General features: G+C 46.0%; 1 protein-coding gene across 2 annotated transcripts in view; it reads right to left on the bottom strand.

Moving 5' to 3' along the window:
• reln (reelin) overlaps nucleotides 1-12446 on the bottom strand; it is a 97466-nt gene extending 85020 nt beyond the window's left edge. The window contains exon 1 of one of the 2 annotated variants that reach the window (XM_030425244.1): nucleotides 11855-12446. In XM_030425244.1, the coding sequence (XP_030281104.1) occupies nucleotides 11855-12107 (253 nt within the window). In that variant the 5' untranslated portion in view covers nucleotides 12108-12446. The remainder of the gene's footprint in view (nucleotides 1-11854) is intronic. The other variant, XM_030425245.1, reaches the window with a different exon arrangement.
• Between the last annotated feature and the right edge of the window lie 472 nt (nucleotides 12447-12918).

The following is a 12918-nucleotide window of genomic DNA, read 5'->3' as shown; positions in this document are numbered from 1 at the left end:
CTCATGTACATATATATTTTACATTGCTAATGCAGGTTAGTCTTTTTAACCCAATAACTTTTCTGAAAAGCTAATCAAGTACTTTTTTGCCTAAACCTGACCAAACTGAGACCACTTCACAACGTTACCATGAGACGACACGACACCCGTTTGTCTGCCTCTGGTACTCTCCAACATCATCCGTCATAGTTTTTTGTGTTGTTGTTGGAACAGTCATATATGTAAGGTTGAAACCATAGATACATTTGGAGTTACAGCGGAAGGTGAACAGTTCAGGCGTAAACAACCGGATACCCTGCCCACCGGAGAGCTATAGCTTCTCGCCCATCATCGTGTTGGTTGAGAGATTTGCTGTTTATGTGACATACAACTTACACCTCTCCTCACATACAAGAAGACAAACAGACCAAACTTATTAAACATCAGTGTCTTGGAGCCACTTAGTCATGTTTTATTAAAATTACTCACCGCGCTTGCTTTGAATTATTTCCAACAGAGATGAAATAGCCTTAAAAGTAAATGCTTTATTTTCATATTATACTTAAAAATGTTTCGTAAAAAAAAAAACAGTCCTGCCAGTTTGTGATTTATGCTGAATTTCCACCCCTATATTTTCCACATTGCATATTCCAGGCTCATGAAGGCTTATATGATGAAAGAGAATAAGTAAGTGAGTTAGCACCAGGTGAACCTGCCCTCTTCTTAGCCATCCTCATGGGCTGACACTTCAAACTGCAGTTTTTATCACAGTATCAACCTGGACTTTTGAACTGTTTGAGCTTCATGAAAAGTAAAAGAGATGGTGCTCATTTTATGCTGGACAGCAGCATTGTGTTTTGCAGCGTTCGAAAAAAGGGAGTCTTTTCTTACAAACAGAGGTATGTGAGTTTTTGGGAAACAAGGACTTCAAGGGGCCGGACTTGACAGAAGAGAAGCAACGATGAAGTGGTGGTGGTGGTGTTGTTTCATTGTATGCCTTTATCACCAAAAGAATGGAATTCAAATCTTTACATGTTTTTAAACTGACACAAAAAAATCTGTCCACAAACGAGTCCGTCTACTTGTAACATCTGTTCCAAGTTTTGAACACCTCCTGCCCACAAACATCTGGACACATCTCCCTTTTGCAAAACCAGACAGCTGCTCGGCCTATTAGCACCAACTACTCCATGCACATGTATGCATATGTGAGCGCATACATACACAGAGCTCTCAGCACAGGCTCAGACTTGAGCTGCCGGCAGGTCCCAACCACGTTCCTGCTACCACAGATATAATAGCTCTAATATGAATAATGGAAGTGTCACTTTACACAGAGTTCACTTTACATCCCCACTCTGTCAGTCCTATGAAGCATCTCCTCCACACCCTTTCCCATTCGCCTGCATGCTTACACAATATCTTCTTAGTTGCAGCACTTGTTCTTATAAACCACAATGTGACCCATCATAAGAAAACTGGTGCAGTTTAGAACAAAACAGTGGTTTTACAGATGCCGAATCTTTCATTCTGCAGAGTGATACTTCAGAAAATCATAAAAGTATAATGTGTGTCGATAGACGGACTTAACCAAATGATTTAGGGCGGGATTCGAAGCAATTCCTCTGCTGTAACGAGGGATATGTGAGACACAGACCGTGCTATTTGGTCTCATTTCGTTTTTCCACAGAAAATATCTGCAGGTCCCTCATAGATCCTAAAAATACACAATTGCTCACAGATGTAGCAGAAGGACAACATGATAATAGTAATACAACTCGTCAATTTGAATTCAGTTCTCAATCCTGAAGCAATCCTGAAGTTTGGCAGTTCTTTTACGACCTCAAAGACGTCCTGGGAGCTTGGAAAGGAAGCCAGGATATTGTGCCTCACTATTTGCTCTCCGCTCCCTGCTCTTTCTTGGCGTGAAAATTACAGATTATGGCCAACTAAGTGAAAAAGCACTGACGTTAGTCAAAGCCTGACATGTCTCCATAGCTTTTGGGTATGAATGTTTGGGTGGAGGGAGAGTGGCATGGTGGTGTGGAGGGGGGCGGGGTTCATAGAGCAGGGGGAAAGATTGATTTCTAATTAACAAGCCGGTTGCAGTAATGAAAGACTAGATGGTCTGTACTGGCAGTGGATCAATGGGGAGCGTTTCCCTTGACATCCAGTCTTAATCACACCGGCTCAGCTTGGTAAGAATGCACTCATTGCTGTAATTAACGCTGTCACGCTCCCTCCATCTCCCCTCTCTCATCCCCACCTCTTTTCTGTCTTAACCTCTACCTCAGACCTCTGCTCACACTCGATAGCAGCGATCGCTCAATTACTCTATTACTCGCCGGTATCCTCTGCTGTCGAGGCGCAGTGACGTTTGCACATGGACAAACGTGTTGAGTCACCGACAAAGACACTGTGATGCTTATGTACCTCACTAAACTCCCATTACTGGTATTTGTTGTGTTTGGTACCAAAGTGGCTGCTTTTGAATTTGTTCACCACAATACTTACGTCTGTGGTTCAGTAGTAGACTGCTTTAAACTTCAGCCAGGCCTCATTCACAATCCCAAGTGCAGAGTCTGCAGTTGTCCCTGAATTTCCTCTGTAAATTGATAAGTATGCCAGTTTGAGGGTTTCTTAATTACTTTCAGTTATGTCTGAGTCATGTCTGCTGCAATTGTGACTCTAAAACAGTTTCATTTAAATCAAAGGTTGAGAATGCAGGTATTTTCCTGATATTTACTCTATCTAACCATCCATTGTCTGCAACTGCTTATTCTTTACAGGATCACGGTGGGGCTGGAGCTGATCTCATTGGGCGAGCAGCGTGGGGTACACCATGGACCAGTCGCCAGCTCATCACCGGGCTGATATTTACTCACAGGATCAAAAAGCACTAAATAAATAAACATTTGTCATTATTGACTGCCATCTCCAGAAGGGGCTATGTGTGATTGAGAGTCGGTCTCATTTCATATTCTTGCTTCCGGCAGACAGTTAGCGCTGAGCGCTGGATGACAGACACATGTTCCCAGCTCTGACAGAAGAAATCTGCCAAAGAGAGAAGGATACTGTCCTTTATGTCGACTGGACAGTTAAAAAAAAATGACAACTTTCACATAAGACAACAACACAACTTCAGCACAGGGGGAACAGGCTTGGTGTCCTGTATGGAACTAATTGTTTGTTTCTTATATTCAGATTGTTTGTTTTTTTAAATTTTCACTGTTCTCTCACAGTTTGGTGGTGGTTTAAGCAACAGAGCGACTATGTTTGGTTTGGAAAAAGATCATGGTTTGGGTTGAAATCAACCTTTTTAAAACATTAACCACATGTTAGAAATTACAACTTCTCCCATGCAAATGTGTTTATGGTCATTTTCCCGAGTTGCAAATCTACGACACATCAAAACGACGTGATTGATGAGTCTCACTGGTGGTCCTGGAGCAACATTAATTATGATAAATATCAGATCGTGTGGATGGACATGGGCATGAGACTACCGAGAGCACTGTGGGACAAGACAGTGAGATTGCTCCGAACTTCAGTTGCCAATCACAGATGAGACAAAATCAAACACCTGATCCACTGAGGCGTAAGACATGCTGCACCGCTGGGTACTCCTTGGTGGAGAGAGATATTTCTTATCTAAAAGAGAATGAATCATTGATAGCCTGTTTCTACAAGCTTGTTATCTTTGAGGACTGGTTTTGAAGAGATTTTATTTTTTATTTTTTACCAATGATCGCTGGCTACATTACACAAATACAGTACAATACACATGAAATACAGTAGGGAAAGGTTAGCATGCGTTGCAAGAAATCTTCCTGAGTAACCCTTAAAGCAAGAGAAATGTATGACTTTTTATTGTCTTCTACTGGGAGCATCTCTGTGGATGTTCTAATCCTGAGTCAGAGCTCACTGACGACACATAGACCTGTGGGGGCTGGTGGGTATGAGGTTTGATATGTGGGATTTAACAACAGAGCATTAGGGGAATGAAGTATTTTCAGGGGCCCTGTAAACACTAACCCCCTCACCCATGCTGTCACTTTTCAGCCGGGGTGTGTGTGAGCTCGTGCATGTGCGCAGATGTGTAATCTGCCTCGGCCAGCCTGCCGTGTCTCTGTGGGCAGAGAGGGCCTGCTTGTTTGAAGGAGGCTGGCGCTGAATGGGGGGTAGCGCCGGGGCTAATCCGCCTGTGCCACGCGCCATGTGCCCAGCACCCAGCCAGTTGCACCACGCCGCCTCCTCTGTAGTGGGTCCATTGGAGCGCTACAAGGCCCTCTGAATGCTATCAGCACAGACGACACACTGCCCCCCAAGCAGGGATTACAGCTCTCTCTCAACGAAGCCGCCAGGAGGAGGATCCAGAGCAAGAGGAGGAGAAGGAGGAGGAGGAGGTACACGGTCCTCCAACAGGAGCTCCATTCTCTAAAAGGAAGAGGCCATCGGCAAAGCTGACACGCTAATCAACAGCGGCTGGGAAACCACCCCATGAGAAAAACGCGTCCAGCAAGAAGGACGGGGAGGAGGGAAGAAAGGTTTAAAAGGATCCATCACTTTTTAAAATCCGGCTTAGGGCCACTTGGTACTCCTTAAGGAGAATGAACACTGGTCCATTGTTGTGAGGTAGATTGGGATGGGGACATTAGCATGAGTTTGCATAGACACACGGAGCTCTTAATGTCACAGGCAAACCGGTATTTAGGCTTTCTGAATGAAAAAAAAACAACAACAACCTATAATTATGTTTACAACCTGTCTGTAAGTTGAAAGTAAACATCAAAGAGGAAGACGCAAAGGGGGGGAAACTGTAATGTGCCCATAAAAAATAATTTAAATAGACTGTAGAGGGGTGTGTCCCCTGTGTTTTCAATTGGAAGACTTAGGCGGTAAATACAGTGTGGTTGAGATTCATTCTCACACCCTCAGGGTCCGGTGGATGTTGTGTGGGCTCTGTGAGCCTGTGTTCTGTTTCTCACTAAGGGTTTACCATGGGGACTGATGTATATACAATGACTGAAATTCAGCATTCCTCGTCAAAGTTAATCTCCAGCAACAACAGGAATGTGAGTGAGCAACGAACGAGAATCCTACCAAATGCTTCAGGCGGGGAAAAAAAAACTCACAATGTCACCATATTTCAGGTTGTTCCAGGAGTGGAATCTCTGAAACTTAAACCTCCAGACGCCAGAGAGCGACTCGAGCGAAACACAGCAAGCAAGTACACACTGGGACAGCAGGAGCCGAGCATCTGCACACCCCAGTTTGTATTATCAACAGAGAGGCACTCCAAAATCAGGCAAGCCCCCAAAAGGCAAGCACACACTCCAACATCCTGAAAATACTTACGCCCACTCGTCTGCCCACTCGTTAAAGTTACTGAAAACACAACTCGCATTTTGCTTGTTAAGAGCTTTCCTGTTTTGGCTGGAAAATGAATCCGTTGAGGAAATTGAAAATAAAAATTGGAAGAGCTCCTCGCCGCTCGCCCAGATAAGACTGGCGCAGGCACACACCTCTGCCTGGCAGGGATCCACTCACTACCTTCAGTTTTTTTTTTTTTTTTAGCTCTCTCTACCACACCTGGCACCATGCTGGCATCATTCTGCCACCAGCCTGGCAAAGGCTAACAATGTCACGTTATCTGAGGCGATTCTCCATGCTCTGATGCAGTAAATCAATTTTCCAGAAATGTAGCATATAGGTGGCATCTGGGCCGTCTCAAATTCTCTGGAGCTGCTGCAGCTCACTGCCTCCTCGTGAGGAAACACAAAGCAGAGGCTGAGCAAGTTTGCACTGTCATAGGTTTTGTACAGTATATTCTAATAGCTAGAGCATGTTCCTGTGAAAACAACTTGACACAACCATTTAGCACCTGACAGGAGGAAAATAGTAACCTCCTGTTCATATCATCATGTCGTATCCTGTTGTAACGTCCACACAAAGAATTGTAATAGCCCGCTGATCAGGACGTTTGTGTTTAGCGAGTGGAACATCTGACCTGTCTCGATGTCATGATGGATCACCCACTAAGAACCGAGTGCTGCGTGCACGGCCAAGCGTGCACGTGTGACAAAGGGAAGATTCCCGATGAATATCCATTCTCATTTCTCGCCCATCTGCTCCCTCACAGAAAGGAAACTGGCATATCTCGGTGAATACAATGCTCTTTGAATGGATCATCATTCAATGTCCTAAAAGACAGAACACCCAAACACACCCAGCAAGCCTGGACAAACAGTAACACACTTGACACACTTCTCTCTACTCAGTGAAGTGACCTATTCAGACAAAGCAGCAGGAGGCAGAGAGGCTGAAGAGCCGGGGAGCTAATGAATGCACAGGGTTTGGACCACTTGAAAGTGTGAGTGCTATCTGCATGTTGCTTTTGCTTTGCTCACAAGAGAGCCCTATTAAACCATTAGCCCCTCTCCACCGTCGTATACCTTCTTTTTCAGCATCCCTGGTCCTGAAAACTAGGCCAGCCGTTTGATGGTTCACTGACCAATGCTTGCCGCACCGTAGGAAATACTTAAGTGTTTTCCCGGACTTTTAAATAGATAAACAGAAAATTTACAGTAAAGATGAACAGAGACATAAGGAGGGAGCGCAGGGAACACCAGCCAAATCTAATCACTCTGCGGGAACAGAGCTCCAAGCTATGCGGCACTGACAAGCAGTGGTCAGAGGTCAGAAAACAGGCCCTTAACAGTCGCCCTCAGAGGTTAAGAGCTGCAGAAGGCGATGATGACATCCGACGGGCGGCTGACGTCACAGCAGATTGATGCCATTTCGGCACAAAGCCTCAAACATGTGTTTCCATGATGTCCAGCTGTGGCTTTACTGATACGACCTGGTATATGGTAAAATGTTATCTGCTTTTCTAGAGCCTTGCCGGGGCCTCGTGCCTGTGACCTTCACTTCAACGAGACTGGCTCGTTGTTCTACAGACATCAGTTACGGAAAAAAAGAAAAAACTCCCCCAACCACGACGAGTAATCAACTTTGCAGATAGATAATGGGCCTCCTTCCCTTTGCAAAGCACACTGAGTTGTTTCTGCTGGTTGGCAGGAGAGCTGCTGAAGTGATTCCCAACGTCTAATCTGATAGGTTATCACGGGATGAGCTGATGGCATTTTGTGGGGATGAATTTATCTCCGAGTTCCCATTAGGAATGTCATTTAGTGGCAACACCCAAATCTCCTTGAAATGTTGATTGTTTCTCGGGCCTCCTCAATCATTTGCACATGAAAAGCTCCGTGGACCGGGGACTTCTGTAGAGACCACTGACGGATTAGCAATGGCCATTTCAGCCCGTACTGTCAACTAGTCCTCTGAGCAGCCTCTCCTGTTTGGCCCTCTGTCACTTTCCCCCTCGCACCACTGCCTCTCCTCCTGTTTTTTTTTTTCTATTGTGGCAACCGTGCTAGAGACAACCAGCCGAATCCCACTGAATGTTGTTTGGCTTTCAATAGTGTGTAGGAACAATGAATGTAGCGAGTGGGAGAGCCACGCTGCCTACCTGAACACGTGTGCCTCGGCAGGGGCTCGCACGAGTGGCCCATTCAGTGCTCTACACCGACTTCAACAACCCTGCATATAGAAACACACACAAAAACTCTACCACTGTATATGCAAATACACGCTCAGGGACACAAGCACTCACTTAAAGGGACAGTTCACCCCGAAATTAAAAAAAAACAAACACATTATTTCTCTCAGCTCTAGTGCTATTTATCTGTCTAGATTGTTTTGGTGTGAGTGGCAAAGTTTGGGAGACTTCAGCTGCCTTCCTCTCGAATGTAATAGACACTATATTGATAAATTGACTGCAAAGTCTCTTTTCAGAAACCATGACCCAGTTGCTCAATATAATCTTGTTGTGAGCATTTTCATGTCGGAACTTTTTGCTCTCTATCGAGCTACGGGACACCCGCCAAACGAATCGTAGCGCAGACAGAAACGTGCATCTACTCGTGGATGAGAGGCAGGCTAAATATGCTAACTTAGCTAGCTACTGCGTCTCGTCCGTGAGAGATGCATGCTACCCTCTGCCCAGCGATAATGTTTGCAGGTGTAGCTCTGCAGAGGGCCAAAAGTTCCGACCCAACAAAGACGGTGGGTATTCTCGAGTAACCGGGTCAGGATTTGTTTTCAGATTTGTCTTTGGCGCTTCGAGAACCGCAAGGCATGTGCCATCTAGTTCTGTTATAGGCAGGCGTCTCTTCGTCGACTCGCACCAGTTTAATAAATAGCACCAGAGGTAGGAGGAAAATATGTAAGCCATTAAAATTGACAGCCTATTTGACACCAGACATAACAGTGTATTCTTGACAAACAAACATGCAGCGTGATCCAGACCACTGGCACGATAAACACAACTGTAGCTTTAACCACAAGTGCACACGCCTCCATTACTAACGAGAATGAAATCAACAGAAAAATGGTACAAATTCCTCGACACACAAAGGCACTCAATCAATCTCGCTGGCCCCATTTCTGCTCACGCACCTCCATTTTTCCAGCTATTCTCTGCTGACTTGCAGAGGACACCGCGTTGCCACATAATTCCCTCACCAATCTTTTCCATTGTGCTTTCTAATCACGCCGCGTAACGACGGTAGAATCGCGTCCCCTCTGCTCATGATTTGAATCCAATGTGCTTCACTGGAAAAGGTTGTGTTTTCTGATACTAATACAGTCTGTTTGGAGGAATTTTTGCCTCTTCCTGTTCTCCCTCCGCTCTGTCACCGTCCCCTTCTTGTTGTTCATCTGTGAAAGTGAACATGTAGCGTTTCCAGAGCAGGCAGGCGAGAACCAACAAGAATGAGAAACAGTGCTCTCTGATTGTGTTTGGAAACAGAGCTCTGGGTTTTTTTTTTTTTTGCATTGCGATGTTGCTTCCTATAAACATGCGGTTGCTGAACGAAGAACATCTCGCATTCCCACAGCAGCGTTGAAGAAGGTCAGAGACAACATTTTCAGAAAATGCTTGAGAGAAATAAAGAAACTGCTTCCTGAGTGTTACTTTAAAAGTGGTTCAAAAGGGTCGTTTGATTATTTAGAGGACAGGCTCAAATCCCAGCGTGACCTTACTTTTCTTTGCTTCATTCTCTGCTCTAAAAGATAAGGCTATATGTGGGCCTTATGAGTGTGTATGTGTGTGTGTGAGTGACACTCTGTCTCCATTTGTCTTGTACACGGATTGACCCCGAGAGACTGAACGCAGGCACATAAATCTCCACACATCTTTTCACTTCTCCTCCTGTTTCCCAGCAGTTCAGAGTGTCTCCACAGTATTTCTGTTTTCCTTTTTGTCCACCGTGACCCTGCCAATACACCCACCCTCTCTCAAACATTTCGCACAGAGAGCAACGCAACCTCTCTTGGTCATTTCATTCTGATAGCTAAACACAGTAATCTCGTCCGCGGCGCACACACACACCCGGAGCGCACTGCCCACACATGGTCTTATCACTCGAAAGCAACGGAGAGGCAGAAGGTCAGAAACCCAATTACTGTACGATAAACCGGCCACGCCGAATCTTCCTGTTGCTTCGGCGTGGAAAATACAGAGGTGGTGCTTTGAGACACTCACCTCCCGTCTCTTTTCATAGGGGGTCATCCGTCTCTTTTTCTTTTTCTAACTTTCTCTCCCTTCGACTGACAAGCCCTCTCTCCTTTTGTGCTCTTTCTTCAGCTTTTTTTTTTCTTTTTCTCCAGCCCCTTCAACAACCACACGGCCAGCATTTTCTAATGCCTTCCGCCCACCATTTCCACACGCGGCTCTCTCAGCGGTTAGATCACACGTTGCTTTTTAGAAGATTAAACCAAATGTAATCCAGAAAAACTAATGCCCAGAGAGCACATAAAAAAGCAGGGACAAAAAAACAAAACAATCGAAAAACAAATCAAAGAAGCATGCTGGTACCAACACTTCATCTCACTCTTTACCAGAAGATGTGATTACTCTTATTCCCTTTCTTTCTTTTTTCTCTCATTCTGTCCCATCCCAACACCTGTATATTTAGCACTCAAACCACCTGATTCCTGCCAGTGACTGTGGTAAGAACATCTATGGATCAAGGTTTGCAAAGATGAGAGCCAGATGAGAGAGAGAGAGAAAGGGGGGGGGGGGGCAGACAGAGACATTGCTCCCTTATTGCACAACTAAGCACACAGCCAGCCACGTTGCACTTGCTCACTTGCCATTTATCCTTCCCTCACCATGCAAACTGAGTCAAAACCCCAAGAAACGTAACAATGGGCTGCCATCATGTGCCAAAACAAGGGAAGGAGAAAAGAAAAAAGTGAGCAGCTTGGAACCCTGTCATTTTTTTTTTTTTTTCTCCCGTGCAAGCCCCGCCGCTGGTATCTTATCTGCTCAATCCTCTCATCGTCATTTAAATCTCCCCCTACTCCATCCGATCCCAGCCGTGGCCCTATTTAAATCTCTCCCTCCTCCCAGTCCACCACATTTCTAATGCTAATTATTTAAACCTCTCCGCGCGCTCTATCCCTCCCATCCACCAGCTAGTTATTCAAATCTCTCCACCGCCCGCCCTCGCTACATGCCCGGCCCCAGTTAAAAGGTGCTTGACTGAAGGGTTGATCCGGGCTGTTATTTTTCAGACAGAGGATAATACAGCTCCTTCTAGACTCCTCTCCCTCCCTGCTCTGTTTTCATATCCTTTTTCTGTCTGTATACAATTACACAAACTCGGCGGCACGTTTCCTTTTTAAAACGAAGGGGTTTATTTGCCATGATAATGGAATGCATCTGTTAACAGTGCAAGAACAGTGTAATAAATCCGCTGTTTGCCGTATCAGATTTGGTGGAATACAACAAAGATGGGGTTAGGAAAGGATGTGGGAGCGCAAATGTACACAAAATGTGTGTGTATTCAGGAAGTTAGATATGATCAGTAATACACATGAAATGTGTATACATCCAACTCTTAGAGAAGAAGATATCTGCATGGGAATGTGACCTCAGTCGGTCCGCGGTGGCCTGTGCGGGTCACTGTCCCCAGTGTTAAGAGAGTGGTGAGAGTGAGTGACTGAGCAATGATGACAGTCTGGGAGGTCAAAGAGAATCTCTTTTTTCCAGAACCAGGTGCCAGCACACCAGTGTGGGAAAGGGGCCGTTAATCTCCGTATCCTCGAGCACGTGTGGTTTACCAATTTACGAATCTTTTATTTTTATCGGTCACAGCATCTCATTTCTGAGCTGCTCTGTTTGTCCATTCTCACTCGCAGTTTTTTCGACTCTCTCCCGCTATCTGTCTCTCTCTCATTCAGTTGGAGGTTTCTCGCTGTTAGTCCTGTGGAGAAGCCACCTACACATGGAGCATCAGGATCACAGCTCAGTAAAACACCAAAGCTGCTCACGGCGCTGAACAGGAGTCCCACTCAGCATCACTACTTATTACAGTTACATAAATGCCGGTTTCCAACAGCAGCCACCCCACACAAACTGCACACTCCCATATGCACACGCCACAGCAGTGCCTCATGTTCGAAGCCAAAACATCTGCAAGAAAATGTGCTCGCTGCGCACACGTGTGTGCAGAATTCTAGATCGTGAAGTTGTTTTTTAATATCTTTAATTGGCTCTAATGGCTTTTGCAACAATTTTAGCACAGTTCAGGAATGAAAACTCCACAATTGTCAAAGTGACAGTCTTTCCCAAGAGGAAACTGTGAGAAAATAATACAAAACACATTTATTTTGCACAACCAAAGAAATTTACAATCAGATCAATTCAGCACATTTCTCGTTTTATGTGATTCAATACTCTTAAAGATAAATCCATGCAGCAAAAAAAAAAAAAAAAGAAAGTGGACACTGTATGGGGTGTGCTCACCTTGGTACTCCTGTCCAGGGGTGTAGGCGGTGGGGTTGCCCGTAATTTGGAGGGTGAGTAGCACCTCTCCCCCACCTTCTGCCACCCCGGTTCCCTCCAGCTCCCCGTGGTGGGTGCACAGGAAGAAGAAGGGGTTGAAACGGGGGTAGAAGCTTGCAGGGGGTGCCCCGAAATCCATGCTGCTGCTCCCCAAGACTAGGGCCAGCAGGGCACAGCCTAAGGCACCCCCGAGAGAGGCCCGCGCCATGGCCATCTGCCCCTCACCAAGCAAGGGACTGTGAGGTTGGAGGTGGGTGGAGAGGTGAGGAGAGTGATGAGTGAGAGCGAGGAAAGGCACAGGTAGAGTTCCAGAGGACCGCTTTCGGAGTCCACAGATGAGCCGAAAGTCCAAAAGTGGGTGCGTGAGGGTGAGTGCGTGTGTTTGTATGTGCAGTATTTATGTCTGTGAGTGTGTGGGCTTGGCCGTCAGGAAAAAAAACTGTAAAGCTCTGCTCTCCTGCTTCCTCTCCCTGTCCTACCTTCACTCTCTGGGAGTTCAGAGCTTCGCCTGTGCTGTCCTGCTCCGGCGTTTAAATACCTCACCCCCTCCCTCTGTTTCCCTCTCTCCTCCCACCCTCCCTCCCTCGCTCTGCCTCTCTTTCGCTCTAACACCAGCTTCACGCGTGCTGTATGCGCTCTACGAGACGGCCTCCCTCCTCTCTCTCATCCAGCTCTTCTCTCCTCCCTCTTCCCTGCCAGTCTATCACTCTGCCTTTCTCCTTAATCTCTTTCTCCCCCCCTCTCTTCCCCCCTTCTCTTTACCTCTCACTAACCCACTGTGTTACTCCATGTTGCTCTCTTGTATCCCCCCTCCTGAGACCTTGACCGTCTTATCTCTATGCATCTGTTAGTTTTCTTCATCCCTAACCAGCCCACTGTCATATCCATTTTCAATCTCCTCTCTTTCCTTTGTCTTTTTGCCCATCCACCAGACTGTCTCCTCCTCTCCCACCCATTATCACACCTCCTTCCTCCCTCCCTCTTCCGCTCTCTTCACCTCCCTCTCCTTCCCCGTGTCTCTCCGC

This window comes from Sparus aurata, chromosome 8 (assembly GCF_900880675.1).
Source record: "Sparus aurata chromosome 8, fSpaAur1.1, whole genome shotgun sequence".
In the NCBI taxonomy this organism is placed as follows: domain Eukaryota; kingdom Metazoa; phylum Chordata; class Actinopteri; order Spariformes; family Sparidae; genus Sparus; species Sparus aurata.
This window is presented reverse-complemented; position numbering and strand designations above follow the sequence as displayed.